The following is an 18,208-nucleotide window of genomic DNA, read 5'->3' on the forward strand; positions in this document are numbered from 1 at the left end:
AAATTGAGAACATTGCAGATGTCACAGTAGTCTGTGTTTGTATTTAAAAACATGACTATCTCCCTGACACTCCTATAGAAAATGTTGGATGAGGGTCTAATTACTCATGCCTCCGGTGATGCCATGCGAACCTTTGTATATGGCTTCTACTTCTACCGGATTGTTGACAAAGACAGCGAGAAGGGTAAGAAACAACTTGACTATCAAGATTACTTTGCTAGGCATTGCCAAGCTGCTGTAGAGTTGGTTGCTGCTAGCCGTTCCTACTGTATCCAACTGTATCAAGGGGCATTCACACTGAGAGTGATTTGCAACTAGAGAAGTTTTTTTTCCAATGAGAAGTGGTGATTTCCGGGGACATGAGACAGTGATCCAGTTATCTGCCACCTGATACATTTAGATACAGAGGCAGAGTAGGAGCGCCTATTAAAGGTCCCATGGCATGGCATTTTTCTATTATTTTATAATGTTTCCTGAGGTGTACTTATATTGTTAGTATGATTTTTACATCATAAAATGTCATAATTTAGAAATAAAAGGCATTTTTTCTATTCTGATTTTTGCCCTGTGGCTGAATGCCCTGTTTCAAGGGGCGTGTCTGCTGCGAGACTTCAGTAAAAACGCCCACTGTTGTGATTGGCTGACATCTTTGCATTTGAATGAGTATCAGATCTTGTAGCGGAGGGGGCATGGTTTAACAAGGTCTACGAGGTACGAGCTGCTGCCAGAGAGACGTATGGACCTGAGTTCACTTCTCATCAGTTCTCTCAGAACGTCTCAGTTCAGTGAACGGTTGTAGTTACAGCATATACTTCAGGTTATTAGTTTATTTCTAGTTGGAGGGGCTGTCACTCATGTCAGAAAGTTAGTAACTTTAGTAAATTATGGATCAGCGCTGACTCGAGACGCGAACCGTTTAGAACGATTCAGTCCGATTTGGAGAACTGGTTCGACCGGTTCACTAAAAAGAACCGGTTCAAAAGAAAGATTCGTTCGCGAACCAGACATCACGGACCAGAGACAGAGCGATTGCTAACAAAGTTATAATAGTAACTACTGAGTTGTGAGTGCGCTGTCAGTGCGAGTTTATTTTGTTTGTATCTGAGAGTTCTGAATAAACACAAGTCCCAGTCACGCTGAGTCCGTCTTCATCCTTATTACCAACTTTGAAACACATGTAATGTACCATTACAGGAGATGAACGAGTTATGAGTAAGTGTTGATTATAGCATTATTTTTAGATATTTTCCTATCATATGAAAAGCGTCAGTGACGCGCATTGAGTACACAGCGCAAACAAAGGCACAACAGCAGTAATCGAATGTAATCCAGTTTATTGTGGGAATAGATGGCTAGCCTAGCCGGATACCCTCACGCTTACCCCCCTTCTGCTTAATCTCGCGCCACAGACTCCACAGACTTTCTTAATCTCCAAACACTGAGAAACTGCCAGCATTCACTCGTTCACAAGCCATGATCTCTCGAGGACAAATATAGCGCTTGCATGGGCGTGCCAAATTCTCTGGGCGGAGGAAAGGGAGGTAACCGTTCCTGTTATGACGTCATAACAGGAAAATTCAAGATCAGCTCGTCTGGGCTGTCATTTTCTCAAAGGCAGAGAAAGACAGCCAGAACTCGGTTTACACCGATCGAAATTTCTAGCCACTTGGATACAATATTCAGGCTAGGGGAACTCATATTAATGTTGAAAAACCTTATAAAATGAAAATTTCATGCCATAGGACCTTTAAAAACCAACAGCACAGTGACACTGCAACCTCCAGCAATTTTTTACAGGGATTCAGTAGGCAGATCTCGCTGTCTGCAATCCCGTTGGAAGCATGACTGTACCTTGGTGCTTCTACGCTCCATGAAAACAGACCTTTATTCTCTGCAGCCCCTACGACTCAGCTGCCCCCAACTGGAGCCACTGTATGGTCTGCCGCAGCTTTGGAGGACTTCGCCCTGTTCCAGAGGAAGTGGTTTGAGGTGGCCTTTGTTATGGAGGAACGTCGACCCTGTGACTTACCGGCCTTCCTTCTACCCTGGTTGCCCAGCCGCCCAGCCTCGTACGCAAGTAGGCATAGCTCCTTCAGCCGCAGCTTCGGAGGACGCAGCCAAGCTGCTGCACTGCTAGGTACACACAGCCGGCTCTGACCCCAGAGCAGCCTTGCTCTACACCTTAAAACAGCATGCCACACTCGCTCCCCCGAGAGTTCGGGAAGGCCAGTGAAGCGAATGAGTCACACAAAGTCAAATCATTTCATCTCATATTACTAAAGCATTCAGACACCACCCATAACATCTACTCGTCACTAAATAACAATGGGCATTTGGAAACTTCCACAACTCAATTAACTTATAAAAATAGATGTTGATCATAGATCACTGAATAACTCCATAGAGCACTAAATTCTTCTCAGGAAACACCACGCAAAGCTTTTGATTCATCCCCTTCCATCGAGAATTTTTAACCTATGCAAACCTAATTATCTGACTTTGTGTGACTCTTCTACATTCCAGGACTGCATGCTGTTGTAGAAAAGTAGTCCACCCTTAGTTCATCCTGTTGATTCCCACAATGCCCAAATCATGTTGATCATATCAAGACCCCCTTTCTAAGTGATTGATGTAGACAGTGTTTGCAAATCTGCTATTATAACAAGCCCAATTAGCCATCAATCAGTGTGACGGTACATGCACTCTCCAAATGCTGTGGTTCTACCCAATCAGGGCACAAATTGCTTTGTTTGCAAGATCCTCAAATCAGAGCATGGACTGATTGCCCCAGTACACCAATCAATCCACTGTTTTAGGTGTGCCATAATGATGTCTTGTCCACCAGTAGTGCATGCTGCGGTGAAGTAGTGGCTGTGATCCAGTAGTGCCGTGGTATGGGTTCTTCCTGCTCTCCTCCATCTGCCCTGTTCCTGCTGGATGAATTATGTTCCTCCATTGTTCCCAAACCTGAGCAAAGCTATTCTGCCTAGTGCCTACCCGTCGAATTTCTGCTTATTGTGCCAATGCACTCAGCTTTCAGCGTTTTCCTGCCATAGAAACTTCATACATTTGTTTACCTTTTAATACATTGCCTGATGGAAAATCATCCCTGGACTGAGAATCATTATATCAATTAATTTACAGTGTTTGTCTCAGATGTCATGAACTAAGCACTAACCGCCATAAACTCTATCACAATTATTCTTCATTGACCCATTAATGATCCTAATGACTCTGTGCCTGACCTCTGTCATTTCATCCTCTTGGCCATTTCTACTCTTCCTGTCTTTCTCGCTGTTTTTGCCCCTCCTCTCTCAGCCGCCACAGTTCCAGAGCAGAAAACAGTCACCTTGGATGTTGATGTGAACAATCGCAGTGATCGGACGGAATGGTGCAGTTGCTATTACCATGGCAACTTCTCCCTCAATGCTGCTTTTGAAATCAAGCTGCACTGGATGGCTGTCACTGCAGCTGTACTCTTTGAAATGGTGAGCATAGGATGAACATGGTTGGCTTTGAGGTGATGAGGTGCTAGATTACTTTTTTTTTTTATAATATCAGGACAATCAAACATAGTCAACTAGAACAAGATGGTATCAAGAAAGGGCACAAACATAACATGTGAAGCTAAGACATAGTCTTAAAGCATGCATTCTTATTTTTCAGGTGCAAGGCTGGCACAGAAAGGCGGCATCTTGTGGATTTCTGCTTGTACCCGTGTTGGAGGTGCCCTTTGCTTTGTCATCGTACCTATATGGTGACCCTCTCCGTGCTCAGTTGTTTATCCCCCTAAACATCCAGTGCCTACTAAAGGAGGGCTGTGATAACCTGTTTGAGGGTGAGGACAAACGAAAAAAACATGTTTATTGCAATGTTTGTAAAAGTCTCTCAAATGTAGCAAATACATTGTGTGTCCCAATTTGTGTATCATTTTATAGTATAAATAGTGTATTTACATTGAAAATTCCACAAAGAAAAAGTGCACTTCCAATATCCGGAGTGTGGAATGTTGGACAAATAATAAATAAGCAAAATTACACAGTGCACTAATATCCTGGTTAATATTCTGTTTTTATCCTTTACCATCTTGGATGGATTTAACTCTTCACAATACTTTTCATTAATTGTTAAGTTGACATATGATATTCTCCATTACCGCACTTCTATACTCGTTTAGGGTTTGAGCCAGAGACCTACTGGGACAGAATGCAGTTGTTTCAGGAGGCCGTACTCTCCAGGTAAAGAGACCATAAAATGCATAGTTCACTATCACTATTGCTCATTCTTTGGGTTAGTGAATTTAACTTAAGTACATCTAGTTAATTTGCAGTTAAGTCTAGTTTATTTTTAGAGCGGTATTGTCCTGTGTGCTGTCATTGAAACAACTTCCATTATTTTGTTGTTGTTGAAGATTTGGCTTTGTACAAGACAAGTTCTCAGCATCAGCTTTTAACTTTCCATCAGAGAACAAACCCCAGTACATCCATGTAACAGGTACATGCTTTTATGAATAATATAAACTTTGGTTGGAAATGCTATGATAGAAATCTTTCTTGTTCTTTATTCTCTTATTACTTTGTCTTGCTCTTTCTATCGCTATCACTCTGGAACTCTTTATCCAGGTACAGTTTTTCTTCAGCTGCCTTACTCGAAAAGGAAATACTCCAGTGGACAGCGACGGCGACGTAACTCCACCACCTCCGCTAGTCAGAGCCTGTTTGGTTCTGAGGAGCGAGTGGGCTACAATTGGGCCTACAATACCATGCTGACCAAAGCCTGGAGGACTGGCGTTCTGGGGGACGAGAAACTGGCCGACCGCCTGCTACGAGATTTCACAGACTTTTGTGCCAACAAGGATAATCGACTGGCGACCTTCTGGGAAAGTTGTGTGGAGAAAATGAACGCTAGTGCACCTTGAGAAAAGAGAATGGAGGAAAGGTAAAAGATAAGAAAATGCAGAGACAGTTTGCCTCTGCATTAAGAGCGAATCTACTGCTGCTATCATCTAACCAGAGAGAAATAAAGAAACAGCCTCATCAAAAAACACTCACCTTCAGTGGTTTTGGACTGTTTTTAATGCTTGGCCCTATTGATGTGCATTTTCATAGGCCTGGCCCCAAGTTTAGATTGGTGGGTTTTATTTAAAATGTGCTGAGAATTAGGAGCTTAGTAAATGTGTTGATCAAGATAGGAGTTAAGAGGTATGTTTAAGGTTATAACTGTCGCGCACATCTGTAAAAACACTTTGGCATTTTAGTTATCAAAGTTATCGGTAGCTAGGGACACAAGTTGAATTCTTGAACTAAATTAAAGATATATTAGATCAACTTGCTTTACATTATCCCCAAGGTCAAATTGATCCAATTAAGCCCCACTGTTATAATGCAGTAACTACATGTTTTCAGCAGTAACACTGCAGGGACATCAGCCAGTGCACGGCTAAAAACGTGACCTTTGTTCACATTGAAAATGCCTATCAGTCCATTCATGTTGTTTTGACAAACATTGCTATGGAGACCATAGTGTCCATGCATTCCATTATCCTTTCATCATCAGTTTTTGGACAGACCGAAGCATCGCTTCATTTGAATGCGGAAGAGTTACTTATCAAGCGCATGCGCGGTGTGCCGCTGCATTGAACAATGCAGCAAACCTCACTGCGCAGATGCGCGGCTGCAGGGCATGCGGCTATTTTTAGAAAATGACGTCATCGTGAAATAGAGCGAGTGCGCGCACCCCCCCTCCAACTCCCCCTCCACCCTGTTTGCTGGGATTGACAGGACGCTTGCAGCAGCAGCACCCCACAAGACGAAAGAAAAAAATAAGATTCGGGCGAAACTTGGAGGATATCGAGGGCTGGGAGGGGAAAGAAAACATAACTAAAATATATAGACATACAAAAAAATATAAATCTGCACCTTGAATCTTTGGCTCGCCGTTCCACCCTCACGTGCGCGGCTGCTCCAGATTTTGCTCGCGCCTGTGTGCTGACCGGAGCGCGCGCTCTATCTCGCACAACCAGTGTATTCTGCTGAGACACGACCGAACCCCGGTGCCAACCGAAAGCCTTTGACCAGAGAGGATGGCTGATAGGGAACAACTGATCCAAAGAGCCCGTCTGGCGGAGCAGGCGGAGCGCTATGATGACATGGCCTCCGCGATGAAGCTGGTGGGTCATTATTAATATACATGCATTCATGCACAACCAGTCTTTAAGAGACGATTGCAATATAATATAGCTGCATTGAGGTTTTTGGTTAATTCTTTAAATAATGCTCAAATATAGGTGCATTTCTAGTTTATACAATTGAAGAAGCTTTCGACACTGTCACGGGCAGGATCTCTTTGTTATATATAAAATATGCTGTGTTAAAGGGACAGTTCACCTCAAATAAAAATCCTGTCATAATTAATTCACCTTAATATCGCTGCACCTCCGTAGCTTTGTTTTTTCCCTGAAATACAAAGGGAGATGTTAGGCAGAATGACAGTGTAAGTCACCATTCACTTCATAGCAGATGCAGTGGAAGTGAACGGTGACTGAGGCTGTCAGAAACTCGCACTAGCAATCCGCCTAACCTCGCGTTTTTTGTTTTGTTTTTTTGTAAAGAAAAAAGTAATGCGGGTGTGAAACGACATGAGGGTGAGAAAATACTGAATGATTTTTTTTTTTGTATAGATGGTTATACATTTTAAACGTTGGGTAAAAACATTAAAAATTAAGATATATGATAAAATTAATCAACAGACAAAAACGGGGCGAATGACGCAACATAATTCTAATAAATTGTAGGTTTCGGTTCAGTATCGAACATATCAGTCGTTACAGTGGATGAACATGGGCGGCGCTATGACACCCTCATCCACATCCATTGTGTTTCCGTGTCTCTGCGAAAATAGGATAAAAACAACAATAGCTACGTTTTAAATGATGAACCCTGGTCATGTAGTCAGATAAAACTTTTATCGTCTCAACAGCTCATGTTAATTTGTAGTCATGTCATAAAATATAGCGCAATATGTGAGCTAGCAGTGCAGCATCAGCTGTCTGGTTTGACATCTGAGCACAAAGGATGAAAGTCAGTCAGACAGTTAGTGTGGGTCAAACAGGACACAGATGCTTTATTCAATGTATTGTTTTTTATCCTTTCCATTACTAATGGAAGCAACATCACTCTAATCACCTGTTTTGATTAGTTATTGTCATTATTATGCCACTTTGACTGTTTGACATTGGCATATTCAGTGTAGGGTTTCCATGGTCATGGTAAACCTGGAAATGTCGAGGAATTTAAAAAATAGTCAGACCTGGAATAGAAGTAATAGAATTTATCTCAATTCTAAAAAATAATGGAAGTCATGCCATGAAAAATATTTCTTTCAAAATTGTTGTTTGAGAGAAAAATCTCAAATTATTTGTAACAGTCCTGATGATCATAAATTGCGTGATAATGTGATCATAAATGTTTAGGTTTCTTATTCACATTGCATTAGGAATGTGCAATATATCAGTGGCTATATGGGTGTCCGTGAATATTAGCCTATTTAGTTGATATCACTATTAATAATTATTATTAATCCAAATTTTGAAAAAATGTAAATCCTTTGAAAATAACATTAGGATTTTTTCCAGTTCAAACAAACCTTTTATATCTTTTCTATTCTATAAAAATGTTTAAAAACAGAAATTGTGCATTATCCTTTATCCAGGGTCTTGATAGATTTTGGTCAGAACACTTTTGTACAGCGCCATAATGTCCCAATTTCAAACAAATATATGTTGCGAACATAATTGCGTTTATTGACCCAAAATCTGGCCTTCTGCACCATCAGGTCACGGAGTTGAACGAGGCGCTGTCTAATGAAGACCGAAACCTGCTCTCGGTGGCCTACAAGAACGTGGTGGGGGCCCGGCGGTCATCTTGGCGTGTAATATCCAGCATAGAGCAGAAGACGGCGGCAGATGGCAATGAGAAGAAGCTGGAACTGGTGCGTGTCTACCGAGAGACCGTCGAGAAGGAGCTGGAGTCAGTGTGCCAAGACGTTCTCACCCTGCTGGACCAGTACCTCATCAAGAACTGTGACGAAACCCAGGTAGAGAGCAAGGTCTTCTACCTGAAGATGAAGGGCGACTACTACCGGTACCTGGCCGAGGTGGCCACCGGCGAAAAGAGGGCATCTGCCGTCGAATCGTCCGAAGGTGCCTACAAAGAGGCATTTGATATTAGCAAGGGCATGCCGGCCACCCATCCCATCCGCCTGGGCCTGGCGCTCAACTTTTCCGTCTTCTACTACGAGATCCAAAACGCACCCGAGCAGGCCTGCCAGCTTGCCAAGGAAGCCTTTGATGATGCCATCGGCCACCTGGACAATCTGAACGAGGACTCCTATAAGGACTCCACGCTCATCATGCAGCTCCTGCGGGACAACCTCACCCTGTGGACCAGCGACCAGCAGGACAGCGAAGGAGGGGACGCCAATAACTGAGAGATCAGCCGTGGCCGCTCTCACTTCTAGCTGTAGTAGCACCCGTCTGTCCATTCTGCAGTCTTCTTTGATGCTATATCTTATTTCTCTCTGTCTGCTCCTTCATTCTCTCTCGCTCTTCTCCATTTCATCTTTCTTGTCTCTTTGTGACACCTCAATGCTCTTCTTTGGTTCCTCAGGGCAGCACTTCAGACCCTTGATTGCTCTCTCACCTGTTTTACCCCTTTTCCGCCAACAGAATGCCGCTACCCAATCTGGAACGTTCCACTGCAGAAAAGGTGGTTCTGGGATGGAAAAATGCAGCTGGCCTCTAAAACCTGCTTGTCTTGAACCTGGAACTGATAATGTCACATGTCTGTAGCAAGATTTTGAAACCAATACTAGACGCAAAACAAAACTCGCAGCCCTCCCCCCAAAAATATATAAAAATCATTCAATTCACACATATTGTCATTACTTGCAATCTAAAATGCATTGCAATACTTACTGCAACCTGTAAGCAAATGCGTTATTTACTAATATCACACACGCAAACTGACTATGAAAACTACTATAAATTTTAATATGTAATACTCATAAATACGATGATTCAAGTTACTTTGGATGTTCAGATGTATTCCTAAAAATTTCGAATGATTTTGAAATGTATGCACAAATTGAATCCTATTAATTTTGTTTGTAACACTGAATCAAATTACTTTGAATGCTAATGTACACAGATCAGGCATAACATTATGACGTGAAGTGAATGACACTGATTATCTCTTCATCACGGCACCTTTTGGTGGGTGGGATATATTAGGCAGCAAGTGAACATTTTGTCCTCAGTTGATGTGTTAGAAGCAGGAAAAATGGGCAAGCGTAAGGATTTGAGCGAGTTTGACAAGGGCTCAAATTGCTCTGGAAGTTAATGCTGGTTCTGATAGAAAGGCGTCAGAAAACTCAGTGCATCCCAGTTTGTTACATATGGGGGTTCTCATGCTGACCCCTGTACACCGCCGAAAAGCGCCAACAGTGGGCACGTGAGCATCAGAAATGGACCGTGGAGCAATGGAAGAAGGTAGACTGGTCTGACAGGAGTCAGCATGGGCACACTGACTGGTTTTGCGGCCCCATACGCAACAAATTGCGATGCACTGTGTATTCTGACGCCTTTCTATCAGAACCAGCATTAACTTCTTGAGCAATTTGAGCTACAGTAGCTCGTCTGTTTGATTGGAGCCTTCGCTCCCCACGTGCATCAATGAGCCTTGGCCGCCTATGAACCTGTCGCCGGTTCACCACTGTTCCTTCCTTGAACCACTTTTGATAGATACTGACCACTGCAGACCGGGAACACCCCACAAGAGCTGCAGTTTTGGAGATGGTCAAATGTGGCTTCTGACACATCAACAAAATGTACACTTGCTGCCTAATATATCCCACCCTCATAATATTATGCCTGATCGGTGTATATATTCTCAAAACTCATAAAAAAAAAAGAGTGAAGTAGCACGTTTATTTGTCAGTGGTCAGTTCTGTCACTGTTCTGCGCTCAAGCTGGTTCTGAGACCATTTTGGTGAAAAAGGGGTATTTACCCTCATTTTCTGTTTTCCCACCTACTCCTCTTCTCTTCTCCTGTCCTTGACCTCTCTTCTGTATATGATTCCCTTCTTTCCTCCCACGAGTCACCGATAGCCTACTGGGGCTGTATCACAGAAACGTCCCGTCTTCATTCTTGTATGAAGATTTGAAAAAGTTCTATTTCCCAAGTAAAGTTACCATGGTTGGTAAACAGATAAGCTTTTAAGTTAGGATGCTTCTGTAATACAGCCCCTGGCCTCCACGTGATATTTATTTACTGTGTACCGGTAAGAACTCTATCTTTATAGAGACTGTAAAGACTATGTAACACTTATTACAGGATGACATCTCGAGTACGGGGCACAGTATAGTGCAATGTTGCACTACGTTCTTCTTCTTTTTCTTCACTTGTCTTTGATCTGTACCTCCATCACTGCTTAGATGTGTTTGTCTGTCGTTTCCCAAATCTCACCTTGTACAACTTGCTAGCCCTGTGAATTGTGTATATCTGCTGATCTCAAAACAGTACGTCGTCATACAAAATGTGGGCGACTCTCTGTTATGAGACGCAGTGATCAAGAGTCTTTTGATTAGGATTACATATGCAAGGTTATGACAGAATGACATTAAAGACATCGCTTACCATGGGAACTCTCAAAATGCTGTTTATCTCTGGCACTTTATTATGGTTACACACATTTGTTATTAACTTTACACTGTTTTCAACTCTTTAACACACACATGACTTAATAATATTGGTTGCCTTGCTTATAGTCAACAATAATCTGCATTCACAACACAATTGCATGACTTTTTCACATTTCAGCGAATTCATGCTCAATCTCATTCATATGTTTTTGTACGACCTACCTACACAGAGAGTTTAGTTTAGAAGTAGCAGGTTAATGCTTACATTATTTTATTATAAAACCTAAGTTTTCCTATGAATCACTTTGTAGGAATTTGTACAAAATTGCAACTTTGCTCATGAAATAAGAGTTGGCATTTTTAATATGAAGTAAAAAATTTCAGGGTGATTCAACTGTCATAATATAATAAATTAATAAGCCTCATTAAAAGAAAGAAATCCTTTATCAGAAAATCTTAAGTAGTTTGTTAATCTATACTATTTATTAACAAAATATTTTAACAAAACATCTTATTAATATCTGAAAAACCTGCTCACAAATCAAAGTCATGTGGTCCAACCATAGACTAAAGAAATGCAACCAACATGCAGAAAAGAAAAACTCAACAGGAAATTACATCATAGAGAATGTATCTGTGGAGCCTCATGACTGGTGCATCAAGGTCAATAAGCCTTTAAAATATCAGATAATTTGACCTTTTTATGACCAGCCAAAGTTATTTTGGGGTCTAAAATGTCATGTGGTGGGACTCCCCAAAAACTTCTTGATATTAATCAATAAATAATTAATGATATTTGTGTATGCATAGCATATATATATATTCCTGATCAGTATGCACCGATCAGGAACAACATTATGACCACCTTCCTAATATTGTGTTGGTCCCCCTTTTTTGCTGCCAAAACAGCCCAGACCTGTCGAGGCATGGACTCCACTAGACCCCTGAAGGTATGCTGGTATCAGGCATGTTAGATGTTAGCAGCAGATCCTTTAAGTCATGTAAGCTGCGAGGTGGGGCCTCTATGGATCGGACTTGTTTGCTCAGCTTGATTGCAGGGGCGGACTTAAAGGGTTAGTTCACCCAAAAATGAAAATTCTGTCATTAATTACTTACCCTCATGTCGTTCGACACCCGTAAGACCTCCGTTCATCTTCAGAACACAAATGAAGATATTTTAGTTGAAATCTGATGGCTCTGAAAGGCCTCCATTGGCACACAATGGCACTTTACACTCTCAAGACCCTTAAAAGGTAATAAAGACGTCGTTACAAAGTCCATCTCACTACAGTGGTTCTAAAATAACTTTATGAATCGGCGAGAATAGTTTTTGTGCGCAAAAAATCCCTAAATAACGACTTGCATAGTGATGACGATTTCAAAACAAGGCACCATGAAGCTTCGAAGCGTTATGAATCAGCGAGTCGAATCAGCGGTTTGAATCGCCAAATTTCAGCAGTTTGGCGGTTTGACACGCGATCCGAATCATGATTCGGCTCACTGATTCATAACGCTTCGAAGCTTCATGATGCCTTGTTTTGAAATCGTCATCACTATGCAAGTCGTTATTTAGGGTTTTTTTGCGCACAAAAACTATTCTCGCCGATTCATAAAGTTATTTTAGAACCACTGTAGTGAGACGGACTTTGTAACGACGTCTTTAGTACCTTTTAAGGGTCCTGAGAGTGTAAAGTGCCATTGTGTGCCAATGGAGGCCTTTCAGAGCCATCAGATTTCAACTAAAATATCTTCATTTCTGTTCCGAAGATGAACGGAGGTCTTACGGGTGTCGAACGACATGAGGTAAGTAATTAATGACAGAATTTTCATTTTTGGGTGAACTAACCCTTTAACCATTAGGCAAAGGTAGGCGACTGCCTGGGGCCGCCGAAAGCCAAGGCCCCTAAAATGCTTTTTAGATGCGAGTTCAGCGCGGACGCACAAGTAGTTGCTGTGGTGTTCATTACCACGCCAACCGCCTGCATTCGCGTTTAACGTGCTTCTTGTAGAAAGTGTAGCGCCCAAATGATTTCCGCGATTCAGAAGACGCGTACAGGATCACAGAATCCATTCATTAAAAACTCAGAGGCACGTTTTACTACTGAAGCACGCGCAACGCTCAATTCATTCACACAGATACACAAAACATGCAGGGTCCATATTTAAATCGTATTTTTGCCGTTTAATATTCACATACACTAGTCTATATCGCGATTTGATTGAAGTGTACTGACTTGCATTGGATTTATACATCCAAACTTTGACAAATTCCGTGACATTCCGCTATTCCGTTCGCATTTTCTGCATTGCGGAAATCATAGACCACGAGCATTGAACCGTTTCATTTGTGAGAAACTATCATCATAACATAGGCTACACAGAAAAAGGTCTAAGGCAACCCGTCAAAATAAAAGTTTGGACAGTATAATGTAGGCCTATGTCTTAATCTAACAATTTTAACAGTAGGCCTAAACCTCTGTTGTGTAGCACTTTGAATGTACAAAAATTAAAGGGTTTGTTTAATTTTTATTGGAATAAAAGATAAATGTTGTATGCCTTCATTTGATTACCAGAAAAATGTAAATAGCTACATAAAACAAATAAATATATATTTAGTTAAACTTTTAATAAATTGCTGTTAAATTATTCAAGTTTCAATTAATTAGACATGCTTTTTGGTTAGTAAAATTGTATATAACCATCCAGAAAAAATTAATACAGAAAAAAAAAGGAATCTGGATTTTTTTTAAATGGAATTTAGAAAAAAATATAACAGATTTCATATGGGCCCTACAAATGAAATTATCATGCATCTGAAGTTATAATTAAATACGGAGCAACAGTGCATATAATATAGGCCTATTTATCGTTTTGGCGTTCACACAAGGACCTGAGTAGATGACACATGCGCAGTTACTTTCCACACAGGTACACACATTTCTGATGCGTGTGATAATTTCTTTCAGTTTGATAATAGAAAAAATATTTTAAAGTTTAGAATTAGACAGCCTTGTGTTGTGTAAACAATTGTGAAAATTACCACAAATGACCACCTAGTGTCCAACCTACTCTAATGGTGCGTTCACACCGGACGCGATTCGCGCGATTCGCGCGAGTGATTTACATGTTAAGTCAATGCAGAGACGCGAAATGGCATTCTGCGGCGCGATTCGCGCGAATGAGGCGGCGAGATTCGCGCGATTCGCGCGATTGAGGCGGCGAGAAGGACGCGACTTGAGCGTTTTGAACGCGCGATTCGCGCAAATCGCGTGAATCGCGCGAAACGCTCAAGTTGAAAAATCTGAACTTTGGCGGATATTTCGCGCCGCGTTAACCAATCAGGAGCTTGCTCTAGTAGTGACAACTAGAGGAGAAAATCTGTATATTGATATCTGGTTCAGACAATATGATTATCACTGTGATAACATTAAATTACATGAAACACAACCCAGTCTCTTTTTGTTAAATGCAAGTTTATGTATGATGAATAATACAAAAGTATCAGTAATGTATAACAAGCTATACATGAAACAAAGCAACAATGCAGTCAAACATTCAAAGTCAGTGCTAGTAGGCTAACGTTACAACTGCAACGTACAGTTATAGCCTAAAAATATAAAGTAATGAAACTTATCTTTGCCCTCAGCCTAAACGATTTGCCAGGGAACAAATTATAGATCCATGAGACCAAAGATCGGCCGTTACAAGACGAATTATAGCAGGGCCGGCTCTAGCTCTTTGGTTGCCCTAGGCGAGATTGAGTTTTGCCACCCCCCTTAATTGTTAAGCCCACCGGCAACTATAGTTGCCAGTGTATAGTTGTCATTTTCCTTCTGTAAGTATTTTTCTAGATATTATCCATGTTTTATATCTTAATGACACACAAGCAGACAACCAAATAAAGGATTTCAAGGGGGGAAAAAAGTATTAACTTCCTTCCTGTCACATGAGACTGCCAACTTCCTACCCCTACTTCCAGGGAGCACAACGAAGGCAAACCCTCCCAAAGAAAGGTCATTTTTATGTTACTAATAAGTATTTTTTGTTGACATATATATATCAACATAATCATGAAGGTCACAAGAATCATCCAAACAAAACAAATCTTACAACAGATCTATAGTTTTTAGTATACTTAGTCAAACATAATAAATTTGATTATGAATAAAGATTGATCTGTTGAAAGCAGTTATTTTGAGTTAGATGCTAAATGTTCTCCTCTTATACATATTTGACATTGAAGGGGTGGATACAACATATTTGCCCACCGGCAACTATGGTTGCCACAGATTCAAATACGATTTTCAAGAAAAAATACAAAAACCTGGGGAAAATAAATGCAGAACAAGCCATTCAGAAAAAATTGGGCACAAATGGGTTAAGTATTTATAAAAAATATTTAAAAAAAAAATGCTCCTATAGTTACTCCAAGACTTAAAAAGCTAATTATGACTTTATAGTCACTCCAACACTTAAAGAAAATCAAGAAAATTAAGACTTGAAGGATCAATTGCAATAAATTGGTCATACACAAATGCTAGAAAGAATGTTCAAGGATATTTACCAAATATTAACTCCATAAACTGTGCAACAACTCTCTTAAGCACCTATACTCTCTACAAACAAAAGTGCTGTTATGGATACACTGTACTTACCACTACAAAATTAAAATATATAAGTTCTTGTAGCTCTATCCCCATCTTAAATAATAAAAGATGAACAGTTGTTTCTGGCATTTCTATTCACCTTCAAAATTGACGCAGCATTAAAATTTGGCTCGCCTGGATTTCCTTATTGTCAGTGAAATGCGTAGTAATATGTAGATAACTAGCTAGCTAGTTATAGCTTAGTGACAGCAATAAAACGTCCAATGCCGTCCAATATTAGTTGATAATATCGATAATACGAAGTAAATTTATTTTGTTTGACACCTTTATGGCTGAGATGAGAAGACTTACCTCTATACTGGGCTTTCTTTTGATCGTCTGCCTTTCTCTTTTTCCGTCCCTGTGCACTCGAGGGTTTAACGTTAGACCGCTTCATTTTTGAAGAACGCGCCAATGCTGAGCACTTGCCTGACCTAACGCCTGAACGCCTGTGCTCGACAATACTCACTATCAGTTCAATCTAATAATCAGGTTAAGTAATTAAACGTGTGGCTGAGGGGGCGCCCAATGATGATCATGTTTAATAAACAGTATGTTTTATTTCGCTTGTTTTAATTCTATGCTTAATGGGAAGTAAGTTTAAGGGCGCCACTAGAGGGCGCCTGCGCGCGCCCCCAACACATTTGTCGCCCTAGGCAACCGCCTAGCTCGCCTATAGCAAACGCCGGCCCTGAATTATAGCTCGAGACACACCACAGAGACATCAGAGCCAGCGGGAGACGGCAGAAGGACTGGCCGAGGAAAGGTTGCCCTCGCCGGCTTTCACGTGCGCTGAGCGCGCTGTCCGCTGGAGCTCACAGCTCCGACAACGGCAGATAAAATGTTCAAATAGGCACTGTTTATGTAAATAAACCACAGATTTGAGCTTTAAACAACTACATTATCGACTGAAAAAGTCTTAAAACTACGTTTTGTCACACATTAACAGTAGATATGAACAAAAAAAAGACATGTAAACACAGCCCATGTCAGCCATTTCTCAACGAGACGAGCTGCTGGCGGAAGCCCCGCCCATGACGCGAATTCGCATCTGTTGTGCAGTAAATGTCACACGCGATTCGCGCGAATTTCACGCGCGATTCGCGCGAGTAAACTCAAAATGTACACGCGTCCACCTTCGCGCGATTAGCGCGAATTATTCGCGCGAATCGCGTCCGGTGTGAACGCCACATAATGGTGCGTTCACACCGGACGCGATTCGCGCGAGTGATTTACATGTTAAGTCAATGCAGAGACGCGAAATGGCATTCTGCGGCGCGATTCGCGCGAATGAGGCGGCGAGATTCGCGCGATTGAGGCGGCGAGAAGGACGCGACTTGAGCGTTTTGAACGCGCGATTCGCGCGAATCGCGTGAATCGCGCGAAACGCTCAAGTTGAAAAATCTGAACTTTGGCGGATATTTCGCGCCGCGTTAACCAATCAGGAGCTTGCTCTAGTAGTGACAACAATGAAGAGAAAATCTGTATATTGATATCTGGTTCAGACAATATGATTATCACTGTGATAACATTAAATTACATGAAACACAACCCAGTCTCTTTTTGTTAAATGCAAGTTTATGTATGATCAATAATACAAAAGTATCAGTAATGTATAACAAGCTATACATGAAACAAAGCAACAATGCAGTCAAACATTCAAAGTCAGTGCTAGTAGGCTAACGTTACAACTGCAACATACAGTTATAGCCTAAAAATATAAAGTAATGAAACTTATCTTTGCCCTCAGCCTAAACGATTTGCCAGGGAACAAATTATAGATCCATGAGACCAAAGATCGGCCGTTACAAGACGAATTATAGCTCGAGACACACCACAGAGACATCAGAGCCAGCGGGAGACGGCAGAAGGACTGGCCGAGGAAAGGTTGCCCTCGCCGGCTTTCACGTGCGCTGAGCGCGCTGTCCGCTGGAGCTCACAGCTCCGACAACGGCAGATAAAATGTTCAAATAGGCACTGTTTATGTAAATAAACCACAGATTTGAGCTTTAAACAACTACATTATCGACTGAAAAAGTCTTAAAACTACGTTTTGTCACACATTAACAGTAGATATGAACAAAAAAAAAGACATGTAAACACAGCCCATGTCAGCCATTTCTCAACGAGACGAGCTGCTGGCGGAAGCCCCGCCCATGACGCGAATTCGCATCTGTTGTGCAGTGAATGTCACACGCGATTCGCGCGAATTTCACGCGCGATTCGCGCGAGTAAACTCAAAATGTACACGCGTCCACCTTCGCGCGAATCGCGTCCGGTGTGAACGCCACATAATGGTGCGTTCACACCGGACGCGATTCGCGCGAGTGATTTACATGTTAAGTCAATGCAGAGACGCGAAATGGCATTCTGCGGCGCGATTCGCGCGAATGAGGCGGCGAGATTCGCGCGATTCGCGCGATTGAGGCGGCGAGAAGGACGCGACTTGAGCGTTTTGAACGCGCGATTCGCGCGAATCGCTCAAGTTGAAAAATCTGAACTTTGGCGGATATTTCGCGCCGCGTTAACCAATCAGGAGCTTGCTCTAGTAGTGACAACTAGAGGAGAAAATCTGTATATTAATATCTGGTTCAGACAATATGATTATCACTGTGATAACATTAAATGACATGAAACACAACCCAGTCTCTTTTTGTTAAATGCAAGTTTATGTATGATCAATAATACAAAAGTATAAGTAATGTATAACAAGCTATACATGAAATAAAACAAACAATGCAGTCAAACATTCAAAGTCAGTGCTAGTAGGCTAACGTTACAACTGCAACATACAGTTATAGCCTAAAAATATAAAGTAATGAAACTTATCTTTGCCCTCAGCCTAAACGATTTGCCAGGGAAC

At 41.5% G+C, this 18,208-nt stretch overlaps 2 protein-coding genes and 1 long non-coding RNA gene across 12 annotated transcripts in view; 2 read left to right on the plus strand and 1 right to left on the minus strand.

Moving 5' to 3' along the window:
- Positions 1-5,466, plus strand: part of depdc5 (DEP domain containing 5, GATOR1 subcomplex subunit) — a 32,759-nt gene extending 27,293 nt beyond the window's left edge. For 4 of the 9 annotated variants that reach the window (XM_079805265.1, XM_079805260.1, XM_079805263.1 and 1 more), the window contains 7 exons: positions 79-184; positions 1,898-2,137; positions 3,319-3,488; positions 3,667-3,838; positions 4,178-4,238; positions 4,412-4,494; positions 4,623-5,466. In XM_079805265.1, the coding sequence (XP_079661391.1) occupies positions 79-184; positions 1,898-2,137; positions 3,319-3,488; positions 3,667-3,838; positions 4,178-4,238; positions 4,412-4,494; positions 4,623-4,918 (1,128 nt within the window). In that variant the 3' untranslated portion in view covers positions 4,919-5,466. Of the gene's footprint in view, positions 1-78; positions 185-1,897; positions 2,138-3,318; positions 3,489-3,666; positions 3,839-4,177; positions 4,239-4,411; positions 4,495-4,622 lie in introns of those variants that run through there. The other 5 variants (XM_079805262.1, XM_079805266.1, XM_079805264.1 and 2 more) reach the window with 2 other exon arrangements.
- A 253-nt stretch (positions 5,467-5,719) lies between these two features.
- On the minus strand, positions 5,720-10,707 carry LOC307119184. Of its 2 annotated transcripts, none has more exons than XR_013815620.1 (4): positions 10,299-10,707; positions 9,899-10,166; positions 7,828-9,241; positions 5,720-6,166 (listed from the first exon to the last, which is right to left on the minus strand). It is a non-coding gene; the product is annotated as an uncharacterized lncRNA (long non-coding RNA). The 2 variants fall into 2 exon arrangements; XR_013815621.1 differs by having other exon boundaries at positions 5,770-6,166; positions 7,828-9,265; positions 9,913-10,166; positions 10,299-10,706.
- On the plus strand, positions 6,030-8,487 carry ywhah (tyrosine 3-monooxygenase/tryptophan 5-monooxygenase activation protein, eta polypeptide; the record flags this gene model as incomplete). The annotated part of the gene is made up of 2 exons (XM_079805268.1): positions 6,030-6,169; positions 7,834-8,487. The coding sequence occupies exons 1-2, from the start codon at positions 6,083-6,085 to the stop codon at positions 8,485-8,487; spliced, it is 741 nt and encodes a 246-aa protein (XP_079661394.1). The 5' UTR covers positions 6,030-6,082.
- Positions 10,708-18,208: the final 7,501 nt, after the last annotated feature.

This window comes from Gobio gobio, assembly GCF_949357685.1.
Source record: "Gobio gobio genome assembly, chromosome: 22".
NCBI classification, from domain to species: domain Eukaryota; kingdom Metazoa; phylum Chordata; class Actinopteri; order Cypriniformes; family Gobionidae; genus Gobio; species Gobio gobio.